General features: G+C 35.0%; 1 protein-coding gene across 1 annotated transcript in view; it reads right to left on the bottom strand.

Annotated features, from left to right (window-relative positions):
- Positions 1-18,639, bottom strand: part of GABRA1 (gamma-aminobutyric acid type A receptor subunit alpha1) — a 59,005-nt gene that overhangs the window by 31,472 nt on the left and 8,894 nt on the right. The window contains exons 4-5 of the mRNA XM_006730677.3: positions 7,351-7,418; positions 484-704 (exon numbers count right to left, since the gene is read on the bottom strand). Of these exons, the coding sequence (XP_006730740.1) occupies positions 484-704; positions 7,351-7,418 (289 nt within the window). The remainder of the gene's footprint in view (positions 1-483; positions 705-7,350; positions 7,419-18,639) is intronic.

Raw genomic sequence — 18,639 nt, 5'->3', positions numbered from 1 at the left:
TCATATACTTCTAAATGTATACTTCCACATGAATCTGTGGTTTTTAAGACACTTGAACTGTTCTAATTTTTTTGGATTTTTCTCCTTCTTTTTAAGTAGAAACATTTTTGGATACATACCTTGAGATAGCTTCTAGAAACCTGATCTAGACCTTATTGGGATGCAGGAATATATGAGGTTAGTAGTAGGGGGAAGAAGTTGCTCATATTGAATTAGAGTAGGTTGGAGAGATACTTGAGATATATTACTTAATATACATTATAAACTCCCCCCCACTTTATCTAATCATTTTACTTAATGCTTTAATACTCGCATAAGACTTCAGTTAGTTTATTTTTCATAGCGGAGTAATTATTAAGGTTGAAAAAGAAGGCAAACAGGAAACCAGATGCTCCACCATGGCCCACCAGCTTCATGGTCACATATATATGGAAGAGACTGAAGTACAGAAAGATGCACAGATAGAAACGCAGTCATCCTTACCTCATGGTGTACAACAAGGTGCCATCCTCTGTGATCCTCAGGAGTTTGTTTGGCATGGTCATGTTGTGTGCCACTGACTTCTTTCCATTGTGAAAAAAGGTATCCGGAGTCCAGATCTTACTTGCCATTAGGTTATTCAACCGGAGAACTGTCATGGGTCCTTTAAATTTTAATCTTTCATCCTTCCAGCTTTGACGGAAAAATACATCTATTGTATATTCCTAGGTAATTTTGGAAAATGGCAGAGTTCACTAAGCTGTATTTTGCAATGCAAATAGCTTACACAGACAATGCTTAATTTTTGCAACTTTAAAAGCAAAATATGAGCTAGGTGATGTTTTCAGAAGTAAACTTGTGGTGGCCTGTGCATACTGGTTTCAGGTGAATCAATGGTCAGCATAATCATTTTTGAAAATATCTAAAATGTCTGAAATATTTCTTGGTCAGAAAATTCCACGATTATCTCCTCAGATATGTGAAAAGAAAATCATGCCCTACTCTCTACACCTCTACCACACCGGCACTCAAAAAAATAGAATACAGTACACATTAAAACAAAACTCACACTGGAGCTTACTACATATATATGTTTAAATGTTTAAATTAGATAATGATAGCTACAAAGATAGAGCATAGTATTTTGGGGGGCCCTTCCATAGTCTGAAAACCTCACAATTGCAAGTCATCCATGGTTCTAATACTAGCGTGATAACCCCATCTCCTTTTCGGCTAAGTAAAAAAAAAAATTTGTTTACAGATAATGTATACAGACTTTCAATTTTCCACAACAAAGAAGATTATGAAAATAATCTGTTTCACTGTTAATTGGGATCTTCGCCAAAAAAAAAAAAATGTAGAATATGCGGGTGTGTGTGTGAGTGTGTATCTGAGTATATGTGTGTATAAGATACATGAAAAATGTGTGAAGCTCATCATCATTCACAGCCAGGGAATCTATTTATTTGAATAAACACAGCATTCCTTATGGCAATACCCAGAGACAAACATCTGCTAATCTGAAAACAAGCAATATGACTTACCAGCTCCTAAAACAGAAAAGGGTAATATCCATCTTCCTTGCAGCACTTGCTACACTGACACTAAATTTGGAACTTAATGGTTTGAAATAAAGATTACCACATTCTCCATTAATCTTAGCATGTTCCAAACTGGAAGGAAGGCTTCAACATCATGCTGCATTTTCTTAATCCCCTAAATTCTGATGCATTAGAAAGCTGTTGTTTTTTTAAATCTTATACATATCATCTTTAGAACATGCATAAAAAATAATGTCTGTGTCTAGGCATTTTGTGCATGAGTTTAACTACCTGTCTTTTTCGCAGGCTTTATGTAAGATTGGGTAAAGATTGCATAAAGGTTTATCCTTCTGCCATACGTTTGATATAGCTGAGCCCTTCTGATCCAGTAACTAATAATTATCACTGGATAGTTTACAATGTACCAGGCATAGTGCTAAATGTCGACTGAGATAGCAGCAACAAGGAAGCGTAACATGATGCCAGTTTATGTTTATGGGCAAGAGAAACTACCTTGTTTGTTGTTTAGGTTTTTCTGTGTCTGGAAGTGTGAGGTGAAAAGGCACTGAGATACAAGAGATAGGAATTTACATACCAGGAACCATTTGTTAAGCATCTTTAAATTTAGCAGAGGGAGAAACTGTTTAAACTTGGATGCTGTAAGGAAAACTCGTGGAGTAGGATGGGCCTGCAATGATATTTTCCATGAGGAGAGAGATGGGGAGGGAGCTTCTGGACTACACTGGGAAGTGATACAGAGTAGCAGTGCTTGCCAGGGAAGCAAATGGATGGATTTACCCTGAGCTGTGTATGTTCTCTTCTCCGGACGACAGGCTTATGAGATAGGGATATGATAATCAGGATATTTCTATTACTCAGGAATCAGCCACATAAGCTTTATTTTCTGTCCAACTGAACTACTTTAGCCTGTCAAACAGTAGAGGGAATAGTCACTTGTAAATCAAGATGCCCAACTGACCATATTCCTATGAATCCCCAAATTTTATTTTGTTCATTTGTTTACTTGCTCCAAGGAGATTTTTGAAAATGAAATAAATGTTAAATATTTTAAAAACCTTAAAATATATTTATTATCGAATCATAATAGATACACCCCAAAGTCAACGATTCCAAAAATTATGTCAAAACTGGCCAAATTCCTCATGTTTATGTATTTGTCATGTTTACAACCAGCTTTACTTACCTGTGCCAAATGGCAGACACTGAAATCCCCACATTCATTTATGATATTCTCCCTTCAAATACTATACTAGCCACACAAGCATGCACACACACACTGCAAAAGTAACTGGATAAGCTTTCCTTTCCATGTTCCCTTCCGCTAGACGTGGAAATGAAAACCGAAATAAAAACACTTGATAATGATCAGATACCGCCTAACCAAGAGTGCAAGTATTTGGCCTCCCGTTTTCTAAGAACTGCCCCTGCAACATTGCCATGGTAGCAGCTGGAGGGTAAATCTGGAAGGAGAAATTTGTGTTGATAAAGCAAATTTAAATTAGATTTCGATGTAGCTGGGAATGAGAAAAGTTGCTCTTTGTTTGGACTGGTAGCAGGATAGGAAACCTCAGGAAAGTGAGGTGCTCATAACCAAGCAAAGTAAAATCAGAAGGCAAAGGAAAAGACCCTACAGAACACTGTCTGAACAAGTAGGAAGCTCTGGCGAAGACGTTGTTCAAGGTTCAGTGTGCCAGCCCCCACCATTCAAGTGAAATGTCTCTCCACGTTACCCTGTTCAATAGAGTAGGTCGCTGGAGAATGTGAGTCTTACTCTGAAGACTGGGACAAAACATCCATTATGTTCCTAAATAAATATTGTATTGAAGTGTTCCCACTTGCACCATCTATTACCATCTGTGTGTGCTTTGACTTCATACATTTTAAGCACCATGGAAAACAGGGCTCTGTGATTGTGCTGCCTGGATATTTCTGTCAGAACCTAGTGCCCTGGGAATGTGCCGTTTGATTGCCAATTAATGGTTTTTAAAATAAAGTTAAGGAGTTGCCCTAATTTTGTTTTCTATTCCAGATGAAGTCAGATGCCTTGGGAGCTGTGGAACCTCTAGGGACACACAGCCTGAGTTCAAGTTGCTACCTAGCTAGGTCACTTTCCTCCTCTGGGAAATACGGATAATGATAATGCCTAGGTAAAATCATGGTATGGGTACTAGATGAAATATGATCTATAAACCTATTAGCATGGTGCTTCACATATTGTAAGCATTCAATACTGTTGAATTCTGTTATTATGGTTATCCTTATTAGATATTTTATTAGTTCTCGCTTTAAAAACTACAAAGCTTTCCTTGTCTTGAAAAATAGCTTTGTCATTGGCCTAATTTTGATAGACTCTAAATCATACTGCTCTTTATGTGTAATTCACCCATAATGCGGTTTAAATGAGTAACGTCAAATGAATTGGCCAGGTATAATTTCCACTAGCCACTTAGCATATCAGTTGTAGGCATGGCTAATTTGGTCCTTTAACAGAACAATTCAAACATTATCTCATTCAGGAACTTTAGGCAACAGGGAGTATAACTGGCTTAGACACTCTGTTCCTTCTTCCTATCTGATATTTGACCAAAGGCCATTTATGAAAAGTAATCCACGATAATCATAGGCTTAATGGTATATCAAAAATCCCAACATACACCTTTAGTCCAAGACAAAAAAAAAATCAATTTTTTTTAAATGACAATCTAAACCAATAACTCAAAGGTATACCATATATTTTCAAGAGAAAATGTGCCTTTATTTGAGCACTGTCCCGTAACAACTCCTATTGAGCATCTAGTCTTTGTGAGGCATTATGAAAGATGCCAGCGATAGAGAATATTCATTTTTAATTACGATGATGATAATGATAATGAGGAGGAGGAATAATATCATTATCAGTGTGTGATGTTTGTAATGCTTCATCCCTTTCGATGTTTCCCTTTATGAGAAGAAAGCTTCACCAGTGCGAAACTTCTGAATGCTCTCCATTCCCTCATACTCCTCTATTTAGGGAGGGGAAGAGAGAAGAATGATTTCATTTGATGGGTAAATCTGGAAGGAGAAATCAATCTTGCCTATCTCAGCCTCTTCCTGCTGCACTGTCCACAAGACTCACAATTTCTGATGTTTGTCCATGCTAGAAGTTTTATATGGACAGTCTCTGCCCTAACAGAGGGGGGCCAAAGTCTTGCCAGGTGACTGGGTGGGTTAATCTGACTGATTCTGATGTTTATTCTCTGGAAACTCGCATGTCTACAGATATATACCACCTTCTGCAGGACCATAATTATTAGTAATAAAGATGATATTCTCACTTTCCAAATCCCTTATTCTATTATCTTATTTCTCAGGTTTGGAACTCAGGAAAGAGGGTATTATTTATTGAGTCCCATAAGACTATGTTTTTAAAGACAATATAGACTCTTAAACCTATCACTAAATAAGTAGTAATTCAACACTTACTGTAAGCCAGCAATGCGCTGATACTGTGAGGGATGTGAAACAAATATGTCTTTACATTTTTTTGGCATTACTTTAGGAAAATAAGACATTTTTATAAGAGAAATAACTTCACAGAACAGTGTTATAATGAGGACAAAAGCTAAGTTGTTATTTTACAGCCAATAAATGTGACTAGAATACAGAAAGGGAAACTTAATCCGTTATCGGATTAATAAAAAAAGGTTTTCATTAAGCTTTTGGGTCTTGATTTGGGCCTTTATGGAAATGTAGGATTCAGATGGGTGGGAAATAGAGGGAATTTTCCATGAAGGGAACAGCATGATAAGGAGTTCTGGGATAAAAATAATAATAATTATTATTTATTGAGTGCTATCTATAAACACTTTATTTACATAGCTCATTTAAAATTCCTAACTATCTTACAAGGAGAGGCAATTATAATAATATACCAATTTTAAAGACTTTGAGGCTTACACACGTAAGTGATTTGCCCAAGGTCATGCTATTGGTAGTGGTGAGATGTGAATTCAGCCAGCCTGGATCCTAGACAAGTTCAGCTCACCCCCAAGTGGTATGGCTTCACAGAAAGTAGTACCTAAGCAAACGACTAAATAGTCAATATTAGGAACAAGTGAGGGCAAATGGTATCATCATCTGTGGACTATATGAAATACAGGCAGAGGAGTTTAAATTTGACCTTAAACCTGACTGGGCTCTATTAAATGTTCTTAATTAGAAAAGTAGCATGAGAGAATAGTGTTGTAAGACAGAGCTCCAACATGGGAGAATCACAAGAGGTCCTCAGAGTGATCAGTTTAGCAAAAAATAGTGTATAACAATATTTCAAGAAAGTGGACTACAGATCAACCACTGTAATAACTTGCCAAAGGAATAAATCCACAATTATGGCTAATTCCTATATCTCTATTTCTTGCATAGTAATAATGGCTGACATTCATTGAGTGCTTCCTATATGCTAAGAACTTTTAAATGTTTTTCGTATGAATTTATTTAATACTTGTGATAACCCCATGAGGTATTATCATCACTCCCATCTTACACATGAAGAAACTGAGGCAAAGAGGTATTAAGGAACTTCCCCAACAATACACCTTTATAAGCGCAGAACCTGGGATTATAAACCAAGGCAGCATTCTGGTTCAGAAATCTGTATTCTGTATTCTTACCTACCACTCTCTTAGGCTCTGCTGACTTTAAATGGCATAGTCACTACATTTCATAACCTGTGTTAAGATCTAAACTATCTAACTATCCTGAGCCAGCATTTCCCAGTGTTTGACTCACAGAGTACTAGCTCTACAGAATGTCAACAGGTGTCGCATAAAAGGTTTTGGACAAATATGATTGGAAAACACTAGATTAAATGTAGTTAAACAGGTTTCCTTACTTCAGGACTTGTCAGAGATTTTAACTCTGCCAAAGTGGGTACACTTGCGAATTTCCACACTTTGAGAAATGCTGGTCCAAACTGGTATTTTCTGTAACTTTTATTCTCAATCACTTAAACTATTATGAAGTCAGAGGACTTTTATGTAAAGATGGTGTCAACAAAAAGGCATTTAAAAAATAATATTCAATAAATATATCTTTGAAATATTTCATAAAAGTGTGTCTTCATGGCCTCTTTATGATTTTTTGATTATATAGGAGCTTGGCTATTATGAGTACACAAATATTACAACAGAGCTCTACTCTTTCACCAATTCCCATCAAAAAGAAGAGAAATTCATCTTAACTTATTGGGTTGGGAAAAGAAAGAACAGGTATGTATTAATTTTATTTTCATTCTTGGTACTAATTTAATGAATTTCTTTTGCAGTGAAGCTGAACATTTCCCATCAGTGTGTTTATTTTAACTATTTCTCTAATTCTGGTCAAGTATTCAACTCAGCTTTTATACTCACATCCCCTTTTTAGCCAAGAATAATTCAGAAATCATGATGTTCATGGCTATTCTATATGTGTGCTGGTTATCTTGAGACCTAGCATCTTTGAATCAACATGCCCTCCTAAATAAAATGTAAGGCAGATCATACTATTCGGCTTACAGAACATAAACCAAGGCAAAGCAATCATTTCAGGGATGGAAAAAAAAGAAGACAGCAGTGGTTGATATCATAAATACGTTTGGTCTGGAAAGTAAGTGGGTATTATCTATTATATAAATTTTATATATTAGTATATATTACATATTATGCATACAGAAAGACACAAAGATATAGCCAAGCTATTTCAAGTTGCTCTCTAAATACCTGGTCTGTAATTTCCTTTCAAAAGTTAAATTTAGAAAATATACCACGAAAACCAAAAATGCAGTGTCACTTACCATATCATGGTCTGAAACAGGTCCAAAACTGGTGACAAAGATGTCAGTCTTCACTTCAGTTACACGCTCTGATGAAGCAGGAAATTGGGACAGTGAATGTCTATCAACAGTCCTTATTAGATCTCACTACCACATACTCACACCCAAATGGGAAATTTATTGGCTTTGATTAGCTATTTCTAAAATTGGTCCACTGTGTAGTCCTGATAATTTACTGCTTACACATGAAATTTCACAGTTAATATTTTTCAATGGAGAACAGAGCCTAAATATGCCACTTTGGGAGGTAGACTTTATGAAGTCAGCTGCTGCTTAATGAATTCCTCAAGAATGGGCACACTTTCCTAAATGATACCAAGCCATTTCACATTGTAATAAAAAATATGTTAGCATATGGGTGTCATTTAAGCTTAAATATTCTTACAGAGCTCACCAGATCCTCCAGGTATTTAGGATACTCTTGGGAAGTATACAGTATACTGTGGCAAGCTTTATTAACTCTTAAGGACTCAAGGGTATGTTTTGTAAATGATGCTTTCTGGCACTAAATCATAACTGAATTATCCAAATTACTCCCTGGGAAAAATCCGACAACCTATATAAATATTTTCAATTTTGAGGATAAGAAGAATATATTATGGCACAGAAAAAGTTCATTTAATAGATTCCATTTCAAGTTCAATATGATTTTATTTTATTAGTCTCTGAGGCATATACATCAATAAAACATATTCATTGTAGCCTGGTGACAACACAGGCATTTTCAAGGAAATTCAGTCACCCTCCCCCCCCCCAAAAAAAATGATAGAAAAATGTTGCTTTCACAAAAGGACACAATTTGTTTAGAGCTGAGAATGAAAAAGATGGCTTTTTAATTTTAAACTCTAGCTCTGAGAAATAATGGTCCAGTATCTTAAGCAATTCATTTTATTTATCAGGACATTTATATCTCTGAGGTAGGACATTAAAAAGGTGATCCAATATATGCAGTAATGAATTCTTTTGAAAATCAAGAATTTTCTCTCTCAGCAATTCACTTGTAAACAGTTAATACTTTCAGTATAAATTTCTCTCAAGAAGGTCATGTTATATACTATACATAATGTGTACCACAAATGAGAATATAATTTGGAGGTAGAGATAATCCCTTCAATAACCAATACAATATATTTTGGCTCATTTCCCTTTTCCCCCCTTTCTTTCTTTTCTTCCTTTTTTTTTTCTAACAATTTCATTGGTTCCAAAAATGCTTAAATAAGCCCCTTGACATAAGAATCATCTGAGATTTACTCTTTAAAAACTTGAAAAAGGAGGACATAGTTTGAGACAAAGAAAATAGAGCTGTGTTGGGACTCCCGGGTGGCTCAGTCGTTAAGCGTCTGCTTTCGGCTCAGGTCATGATCCCAGAGTCCTGGGATCGAGTCCCACATCGGGCTCCTTGCTCAGTGAGGAGCCTGCTTCTCCCTCTCCCTCTGCTGCTCCCCCTGCTTGTGCTCTCTCTCTCTCCCTGACAAATCAATAAATAAAAATCTTAAAAAAAAAAAAAGAAAAGAAAAGAAAATAGAGCTGTGTTTTTAGAACTCACTTCCTTCCAAAGTCAGCGTTAACATTCTACAGCAACTATATAGCTTGAAAGGAACAGCCATTAGCAATGTCTTAGCTGGAGTAACCAAACCATTGGTTTCTTCTGGCTGTCTCCATTCTCTCCCCTTCTGCAGTCATTTTCCTAGTGCTTACATCTCTCTTTCTCTCCTGCACCCAATTTCCATATGTATTCTTTACTCGACTAGCATTTTTTCTTAGTTTAAACATCTGTTATTTCTTAAGACTCCATCTAGAGCTCACACTTTATTAGAATGCCAAGACTGACTTTCAATTAAAACAATAATAAAAAGAAAATGCATGCTATCTATTCCCAAAAGCTAGAATTTATTTTATTAATTGAGCTCATTTTTGTCCTTTTTCTTTCAGCATTTTCCATTCTAGTTCAAGCAAAGGAGCATTTGATATGACAAAATATTCACATATTGCCATGAAAAAAGTACAGAAAGAAAGAGCAGATAATAGAGAATTGGGTATGTTTTCATCCTAATTCCTAGTGTCCCAGGTATGCTCCTTATTGGAAATAATTTTGTTTCTTATTATTTACATAGATTAATTTCTTGCAATTAAAAGCACCTATATTATGTGATCAAATTAGTATCTATATTTTCTTTCTACATAAATCTTGAAATAGTTGGATCCTCCTGTTATTTTATTTATTTTTCTAAGTGGTTGACTCAACCTAATTTTGTTTCTAAGGTTGAGTTTTCATTCTCTGCAGATTATAAACTGTGGGACTTATGGTGAATATCTTATAGACCTGGGTAACATCTACAGAATTAAAATTATGTCCATTCTTTCATTTTTATTTTTGTGGCAGGGATCTACTTTAAATGCATGTTCATTTGGGAAATAGGTATGAAACCCTGTCTGCATATTTGCAAGTGCTTGGCAGTGTGGGGCAGCTTTCCTGAACTCCTTTATCACCATTACCTATTTCTTGATTGTGGGGAGGGCATAATTTCTGCACTTCCAGGTAACTCCCCGAGGTAGCTAGCTTTACAAAAACTGGCTTAGCAGATGTTTTAGGAGCAACCAATCTGTTTTATCAATCACGATAAAGTGCTCTAAAGAAGTGAGATATCCACTTGCCAAATATATGGGCTATTTCCCTCTGCCGTTTTTAAATTGTTAGTAAATGATGATGCTATATAACTAACAAACTATAAAGACCAAAAAACCTATTTATAAAGATTACTGTACCAACAAAATAGAATGTATAACATGGTTAAGTTTATACACATTTATTGCCACACATAATTGTTAGTGTGCCATATAGAAAGATTAGGCATAAATGCAAAGCAGTTCACACAAATGGCTATAATCACATTTTAAAAGTCTGTTTCTTTAATCCTTTATCTATCCTTGCCCCTAAGTATATTTACCATAGCAGTTCATCATCTTCAAGTGCTTGACCTTATTTTCTACTAGTTATCTCCCTCTGATATTTCCCAAAAGTCACCATTTTAATATTCCAAGGCATGTACCCTGACTGAGAGCCCTCACCTGAGTCCTTCAGATGACCTTCTCACCATGTATTCTAATCATACAGATATCCTTAAAGAGTTTCTGATTTTTGCTCTCTGTTCATCCCATTTCTCGTCCAAACATATTCACAAACCCTAAGGTTAAGGGAGCAAAATGTCCAAGTCACCAAACTGAAGGTTGCCTGGTGGGGGTGGGGAGGGGTGCAGGGACACTCAGCTACTAAATGGAAGAGGTGGGTCATGGCACCAGAAGAGGAAGGAGGATGGTGAAATGAGATCCAGGAAACCAACTGGAACTTGGGATAAGATAATTAGAGAAAGGGAACAACACTTTCTGTATTTTTCCCTCTAATGTATTTTCCTTGCCACATACCCAAACAGTTTTCTTTGATTTGTCATCAGCTGTTTGTGAGTGGCCAGTTTCCATTGCTGAAAAACTCTGCTTATTATGTCTGTCTCTGGAAGATTCATCACCAAAATTAGCATGCCAGTGTCTCTAAGAAATCATGTTTTAAATAAATGTGATCAACCTTGTTTACCCCCGTATTTCCCAAACTTATCTGAGAATGCTATTATAAAATGTTACAAAAGCTTTATGGTAAACATAAGGCTAATGTAATTTATCATGTTGTTTAATTTTTTTTAAACTTGATAGTATGTTTGGAAATTTAAAAAGAAATTGAAAAAAATTAACCCCCCTAGAATACCTTCATTCACATAAATCTACTGCTAATATCTTGATGTATTCCTTTCCTTTTTTTTTATTCAAATGATTATTCTCAAACCACATTCTCATTCAGTTGAATACAATTTCAGTGACAAGAAATAGGTTCTTTTGACCAAAAGTATGTCTTTCACTATAGCTCACCAGCAATTTAGTGATACATGAAGTCTTTCTTTCTTTCTTTTTTAATTAATTTATTTTTATTAACATATAATGTATTATTTGTTTCAGGGGTACAGGTCTGTGATTCAACAGTCTTACACAATTCATAGCGTTCACCATAGCACATACCTTCCCCAATGTCATTCTTTAGACAGAAGATTTGTAATTCAGAGTGCAAAGGTTCAAGATAGTGGACTGTTATGAATGTACTTTAGTCAAATTGTAAAAAGTGACATGGTTAACTTGCCTTTTCAGCAAAGAAATGATGATCTGAAATCAAGACCTCTTTAGGTCTAGGACCAGGCTTAAATGGAAGATATGCTCATACAGTTGTGCTTTGGCTGATATCTAAGAGAATTGTTGAGGAACCTTCTTTTTCCCAATTCTAGGAAAATTTAGTCATCTTTTCCCCTCCTTTCCAACTTGAAATCCCCATGAAGGGGAGAAATAAATAAATAAATAAATAAATAAATAAATAAATAAATAAATAAATTTAGGAAGTTATTTATTACTTAAGGAATTATCTATTATTTAAGGAACACTAAATCATTAAAATCCAAATTGCATGCTCTAATACCAGACTTCATTGACTCAGCACTGGACTCTAAAGTGTTATTAGAAATATCTAGAAAGTACTCAAGGCCTTTCTAGGGATCACATTAGGAAAAGTGAAGATACTTTATATTTCAAAATATTCTATTTAAGACCACACAACGTGAGTCAGGAACTTCTAATGAAGTTCAGCTAGAGTGATTTTACAGTTAGCCAAAGTTAAACATGAATGAACCCCTTATGTAACTAGGAAATTTTCTGAAAATGGAAATCAATTAAAATAACTCAGTTGGAGGAAATATTCAAAGAGCAGATTAATTAGCAAATAATTTTTAAAGTATTTTCTTCACAATAATCCTTCCCTGTCCATTATAAAAAAAAAATCAACTGTCCTTAAAACTTGTAAATTTATATACGTGTTCAAGTGTCACAGGGATAATCATGGAATAGTTGTGTAAAATGAGATTATAATGATGGTGATGATGATTATTATAGTGATTTTGGACATCTTAAAATAGTACATCAATGTAAATAAAATTTTTGATGATAAATAAACTAATTAAAATCAGTCTTTAAAGAAACATGTCCTTCAAAGATATACTTTATATACATATATAAATGCTTTATGTACTTTATATATATGATTTATATATATTTATGTTTTATATATATACACATATATCTATATATATATACACACTATATATACACACACACATTTATATACACATACTGTATTATGTACTCTATAGCTGTTAGACAGTAGTAAATCTGTTTTTACCAGAGATTTCTTCCAATGTTGATATCCTGCTGATAAGTATTGAAATAACAGATGTTTTGAAGTGATAATTCAAAAAGATGATTAGTGCTTGAGGCAGAAATGAGAAAAACAGTATAGTGTAGTAAGTAATAAGCACATTGGATTAAAAGTCAAAACACTCAGATTTTAACTTGATTCTCCTGGAGAACAAGCTGTGTGATTTTAGGTACAATCCTTTAATCTCTCTGAGCCTGTTTTTTCGCCTTTTCAGTGAAGAAATAACACCTGCACAGTTGACTACATCACACTAGAGTAAGAGTGGAATAAGATTTGATGCCAAAAACACTTTGAGATGTATTTGTTGGGTATATTAATTTAACCAACAAATGTTTATTGAGCATTTTCTATCTGATAGACAGGGACTGTTCTAAGTAATAGTAATGCATTGGTGAACAAAAATGCAAATGTTCCTATTCTTTAACACATCTTACAGTCTTGGGGAAAACTTATTTTAGATAGATTAGAAACATTAAGATAGATAAATAGATGATAGATTAGACACATGGATTGGTAGATGATAGGAAGGTGACAGATATAATTCCATATAGTTATATACAAACATACACAAATTATACTAATTCATTTCAGATCACTATAAATGCTCTGAAAGAATGTCTTCTGAACGGAGACCTCAATGATGAGAAAAATTCAGGGATGAGCAGAAAGGGAAAGACAATTAAAGGATGAGAGGGAAGAACAAGATCTGAGGTGAGAGTAAATGTGTGATGTTTAAGAAACAGAAAGTCCAGGGGTGGCTCAGTTGGTTAAGCAACTGCCTTTGGCTCAGGTCATGATCCCAGGGTCCTGGGATTGAGCTCCGCATTGGGCTCCCTGCTCAGCGGAGAGTCTGTTTCTTCCTCTCTCTCTGCCCCTTTGCTCACTTGTGCTCTCTCTCTCTCTCAAATAAATAAAATCTTAAAAAAAAAAGAAACAGAAAGTCCAATAATATATCTGGAACCTGGTGATGCCGATGATCATGGTACAAGGTGACAATCCGGATGCAAGTGGGGCAACACCTAAAGAGCTTTGTGCATTTCACTAAGCAGTTGACCTTTATTCTAATGCAGTAAGAAGCCTTTGGGTAATGAAGTGAAATGATGTTACTTGCAGTTTAAGAAGATAACTGATGCTGTGTGAATAATGCATTGTAAGAGTGTAATTAAAAAATGGAATAGGGAATCAACAATGAAGAATTATAGGTGTTATTTTATTAGGAATGTCTATCACAACAATTTATTTAATATGGTATTGGCCATATTTTCACTGGAAATGCTGTCTACTGAGGAACTCGGAGTAACATTCACTAGGCCCTGTTGTGTGGACTTATAACTTATGAAGGAGGTTTATTGCCTCCTTTAAGTTACTTTGTATCTATCAATTTACAGAGGCAGTCTCTGTATGGAGACTAAATGGACTAACATTAGTTATCGTAATAAAGTATGTCTTAAAACCCCACTTGGAAATGGTCCTGTTTGGAAATTGAAAATATTCTGGGCTCCCTACATAACCATCAGTGTGTACTCCTGGATTGGACAATGTTTCAACTCCTTGCCAGTCTGCCTGGGGCAACATTTTTGCTCCCTGTCCTTCATTTCCATTCCCTAAATTCTTTAAAATAATTGGCAACTTTCCCTAGCTGATATGTAGAGCTACTTAATTATGGCTATGTTCAGCTACCAAATCTGGATATGGGGTAGAAACCCACATTTCGAGGTGTCTAACCAATCCCTGATCCTTTTGTGTCTTCAGGTTCCAAATACTCAAATGATACAAGCATCTTCTAGGGGAATAAAAAAAAAAAAAAAAAAGTAAATTTTACTGTGGCAGAGATTAATCTCATTTCCATTTGGAATTTCCCTCCCTCCCTCCTTAGGTTATAAGCAATTTCTATTGGGAGGGGCTAATCTATAGAGAAGAATATGATGTCTGTGTTGGAGGAATGGGTTTCTTTTGGTCTATGTAAATCTTGATCAAAACTGTATAACCTGTAATAGCTTTGAGGCATCATACTTCCTGTTCCCATCACAGCATTTTAGTTACTTAAGACTAACACTATAGCAATCTTTGGAGGAACATGGCAACCACTTAGGACTTTGTTTTCTCTTAAGTTTTCCAAAATGGCAGTTTCTCATCTCAGAAACACTACAACATTATTTTTCAAGTAAGGAATTCAGATTCTACCTGAAAACAAAACAAAACAATCATCTACAGAAAACATTTAAAAAAATATCCTACATTTGTTCTAGAATCAAGACAGGAAATGAAAACTATAAAAAGTTCAAAAGTAACTGCACAGAAAATAAGCCGCAGCTGTTTACTAATAATTTGGTCTTTATAACTTGAGCATAGTCTCAGTGGCTACATTTTACCCCAGGAAATTCTTGGCACTGATCAGTCGATGATTTATATACAACAGGAAAAGATGAGAGTAGAAAGTTTCTAAACATGCTACAACATTCCTTTGGGCATCCAGATGGATTCATTAGACAAGCTGGCTTCAGGAGCTGACTGGAGATCTCAGCCAGTAAAGGTTAAAAGGTGTTCTCTGTTCATTTTAACAATTCCTCTTGGGTTTTTGGTAACTGCTTTTTCTCAAAACTTCAACTGAATTATGGAATGTCTAGATATAGTATTTCTGTGGAAGTGGATTACATTATGCCAGAGTCTGAGTATCTGCTCCACACCTTGCATTAAAAGAGCCAGATAAGGCTACAGCAAATTCAAAATGAAGGATTCCAGAGTCAAATTTCAAAAGATAATATTAAAGCCATGATCTGGTAAAGTAAATATAACACCACTTCCACCAACAAAAAATATTAGACGGATCTAACCTTTTAAATTTTTTTGGATATTGTTAGTAATTTAGAATCTTTTTATTCTGCCAAAAGCCATCACATTGTCCTCTTAATATCTCATCCTCTTAATTTTTGAAATTCTGGCTGTTTAATAGAAATATAAAATGTGTGTGTTAACTTCAGTTGAACATGAATAAAATGGTTACCTCTGATCTCAGCATCACACAGGATACAAATAAAAATAATAATTATAATAAAATAATAAATATATAAATAAATTATAAATATAATAATTTTAAAATTACATGACTATTAATGCCTTATAATCCTGAGATAGAACAAAGCTGAATTTTGAAAAAGAATTAAATGATGCTTTCTCTATCCCCTAGTCACCTAAACTTTACAAAGTTACACAAAATTTCCAAAAAGTTAATCTGCTTTTTTTCCAGAGCACTTAGTTTTCCACCTTTACTTATTTTGATGTAAAAAAAACAAAACCCCATAACGGAAGATCTGAAGCTAAGTCCCCAGGGAGTCAACACCACTTTGCCAGTTACATGCATATCCAACCAGGTCACTGTGCTTAGCTGGAGACGTTTACATCTTGAAGCTGAGATCTCGTGCAATGACTGGGCTAAAGGAAGTCTAAAAGGTCTTATATAGCATTACAAATCCAAAGTTGGGAAAATTAGGAAGATAAGCAGAAAGTCTGCTTTGCAGTATGATTGTCTGTTAAACATTATGTTAGTGCTAAAATAACGAGAAAACCCCAATTATATTCTACTTATAGATATTCATCTGACTGATACATTCAAGTAAAATATGACACAAATAAATAAAAACCCTAACTCTATAGACTTACAGGAAAAAGAAGAAAATCTTAACTAAATATCTGTTAAGGGTGTGGTAGGGATAAATAAAGTCCATTATCTACCTACATTCCTATGTACTCATTTACTTATTTACTTCCATCCACTTGGGTTTGTTGCATGGTGAGTATGCATTCACTCTCTTTCCTTTACCATCTTCATCTTTATGGTTTGATGATAAAATCTTTGGGAGGCATCCATCATCCTATACATTATTTATTGAGATTAAACCAAAGGCAATATTTAGAAATTTAGAATAATATTTCCAGAAAGCAGGGAGGGAGAGAGTGAAAAGTTATGTAGTCCCTTGAAAATGTGGCTCAACCAAGATCTCATTCCTTTGGCACTATCCTGTTTGAGTTCTATTTAAAAATGGTTTTACCCTAATCAGTTTTCCAAGTAATGAAATAAAATTGTTTATAGAAGAAAAGGTCTTTTGTGAGCAAGATGCTTAAGAAGAAGCCTGTGAACAGGAGGAAGGGTAACCCCTCAGCCTGGTGGTATGTTCCAGACAATAAACTGTACACATCAACCTAGCTCACCCTGGCATTTTGTCATATCATCCATAAAGTGTAGCCTGTACACAAGGCTGGGCCAAAGGGAAGGGTAAGATATCACTGGAAGGGCATTACTTATCCTTAAAAACCTGAAACCTCCCTTCAGAGTTAAGTTTGGGATCTGCGTTTCTAGGTTGTTTTTACCCCACCTGGAGTGCAGGGGGAACCAATGTGATGGTGGCCAAAATTTAACTTAGATGGTTGCAGTTCAGGCGCTGTATCATTTAGCTGTTTAGGAAGCTGGAGAAAATTCAGGCTTCTTTAGTATATTTTAATCACAGTCAATAAGGAGAAACCTTCGGAAAATGAATTGTCTCAGAATGTGCTTGGTTTGGTTCTGATTTAAAATGAGAACAGGAATCTTGATTCAAGGAACATCTGAGGCTACCCATCCTTAGAACACAGATCTCTTTTACCATTTTTTGTATTGCTCTCCTTCACCTTCTCTATCCCTCTCACTTCCCTCTCCTTATTTTCAATGCCCCCTTTTGCTCACTTTTCTTCTCTAACCTTCTCTTTCCTATCTTGCCATTCTTTCTGGCTTCTACCTTTTCCCCTTCCCCAACCATTTTATTCTTCTGTAATGACCATGCTTTAGGCAAAAGCCTTTCAAAAACATTCTTTAGTCCCTGGTTGCAAGGAAGAAGTGGCCCTCTACACCTTGCCCTCAAAAAAAGAGATTTTTAAATAGAATGAATTCCACAATTTCTGACAATTTTGATTTGTATTTTCTGGCTACTGATTATTTCAATTCAAGTCTATTTAAAGTTTCCTTCATTAACTTTGTATTTAAAATATGAACATGGCCAAATTATTGTTTTCTCTCATTCCTAAATAGAGTACATTACATCATTAGAATTCCACACACTGTATTTCTTTTCATGTCTTCTATCGAAAGAAAGAAAGAAAGAAAGAAAGAAAGAAAGAAAGAAAGAAAGAAAGAAAGAAAGAAAGAAAGAAAAGAAAAAGAAAAAAATCCCTTCCCAAATATCTCTATGTTATCCTTTCATTTTCGTCTTCTCAGGATTGCTCTCTGGGCTCTGAAAAGGTAGAGTTTTTAAATAGTGTAACAATATCTGCAAACTGATTTCTATCATCTAGGTGAACCAACTTACATATTTTGTACATATTTTGTTTCTTAGTTATTGGACCCAGGGTGTGTATCTCCAAAGAGTATTGCTATGCCTTTGGGTGGCACTGTGTTTTTCTGAAAAACAGGTCATGATGAATTTGCACATAAAGAGTTTCTTCCATTAGTCTCAGCTTATCACATTTCTATACCTTCTGAGGACATTCAGAATAAAATATCCCTGCCTTCTGCATAACGTTATTCTTTTTATAAAACCAGACTTTTGTCATAATAGAGAAGAGAGTGGGCCCATTTCTCTCGCAAGAGATTATCTCGGTGATCATGAAGCTGTTAAGAGGAAACTTTTACCCTCTTATAAACTGATAATCTTTCAAGTATTTGCTTTACATGGGCTTTTCATCTATGAAAATGGGTAGATAAAAAAGTAAATGGATCATGTAACAACAACAACAACCAGAAAGGTCTATTTCTCAATGGAGATCTACTGGAATGTATGTCATACTTAGCAGAAATCTATGGAAAGAAACGAAATTAAATAACTATAGAGAAATATTTATTCAAAAATTTCAGTTTATAGTATCCAGAAAGCATGATGGTAATATTTTTTTAATTCTGTAGCTGATTATGCTTT

This window comes from Leptonychotes weddellii, chromosome 7 (assembly GCF_054177405.1).
Source record: "Leptonychotes weddellii isolate Sample4059 chromosome 7, ASM5417740v2, whole genome shotgun sequence".
In the NCBI taxonomy this organism is placed as follows: Eukaryota; Metazoa; Chordata; class Mammalia; order Carnivora; family Phocidae; genus Leptonychotes; species Leptonychotes weddellii.
Note: the sequence above shows the minus strand (reverse complement) of the source record. Positions and strands in the feature narration are given on the sequence as shown.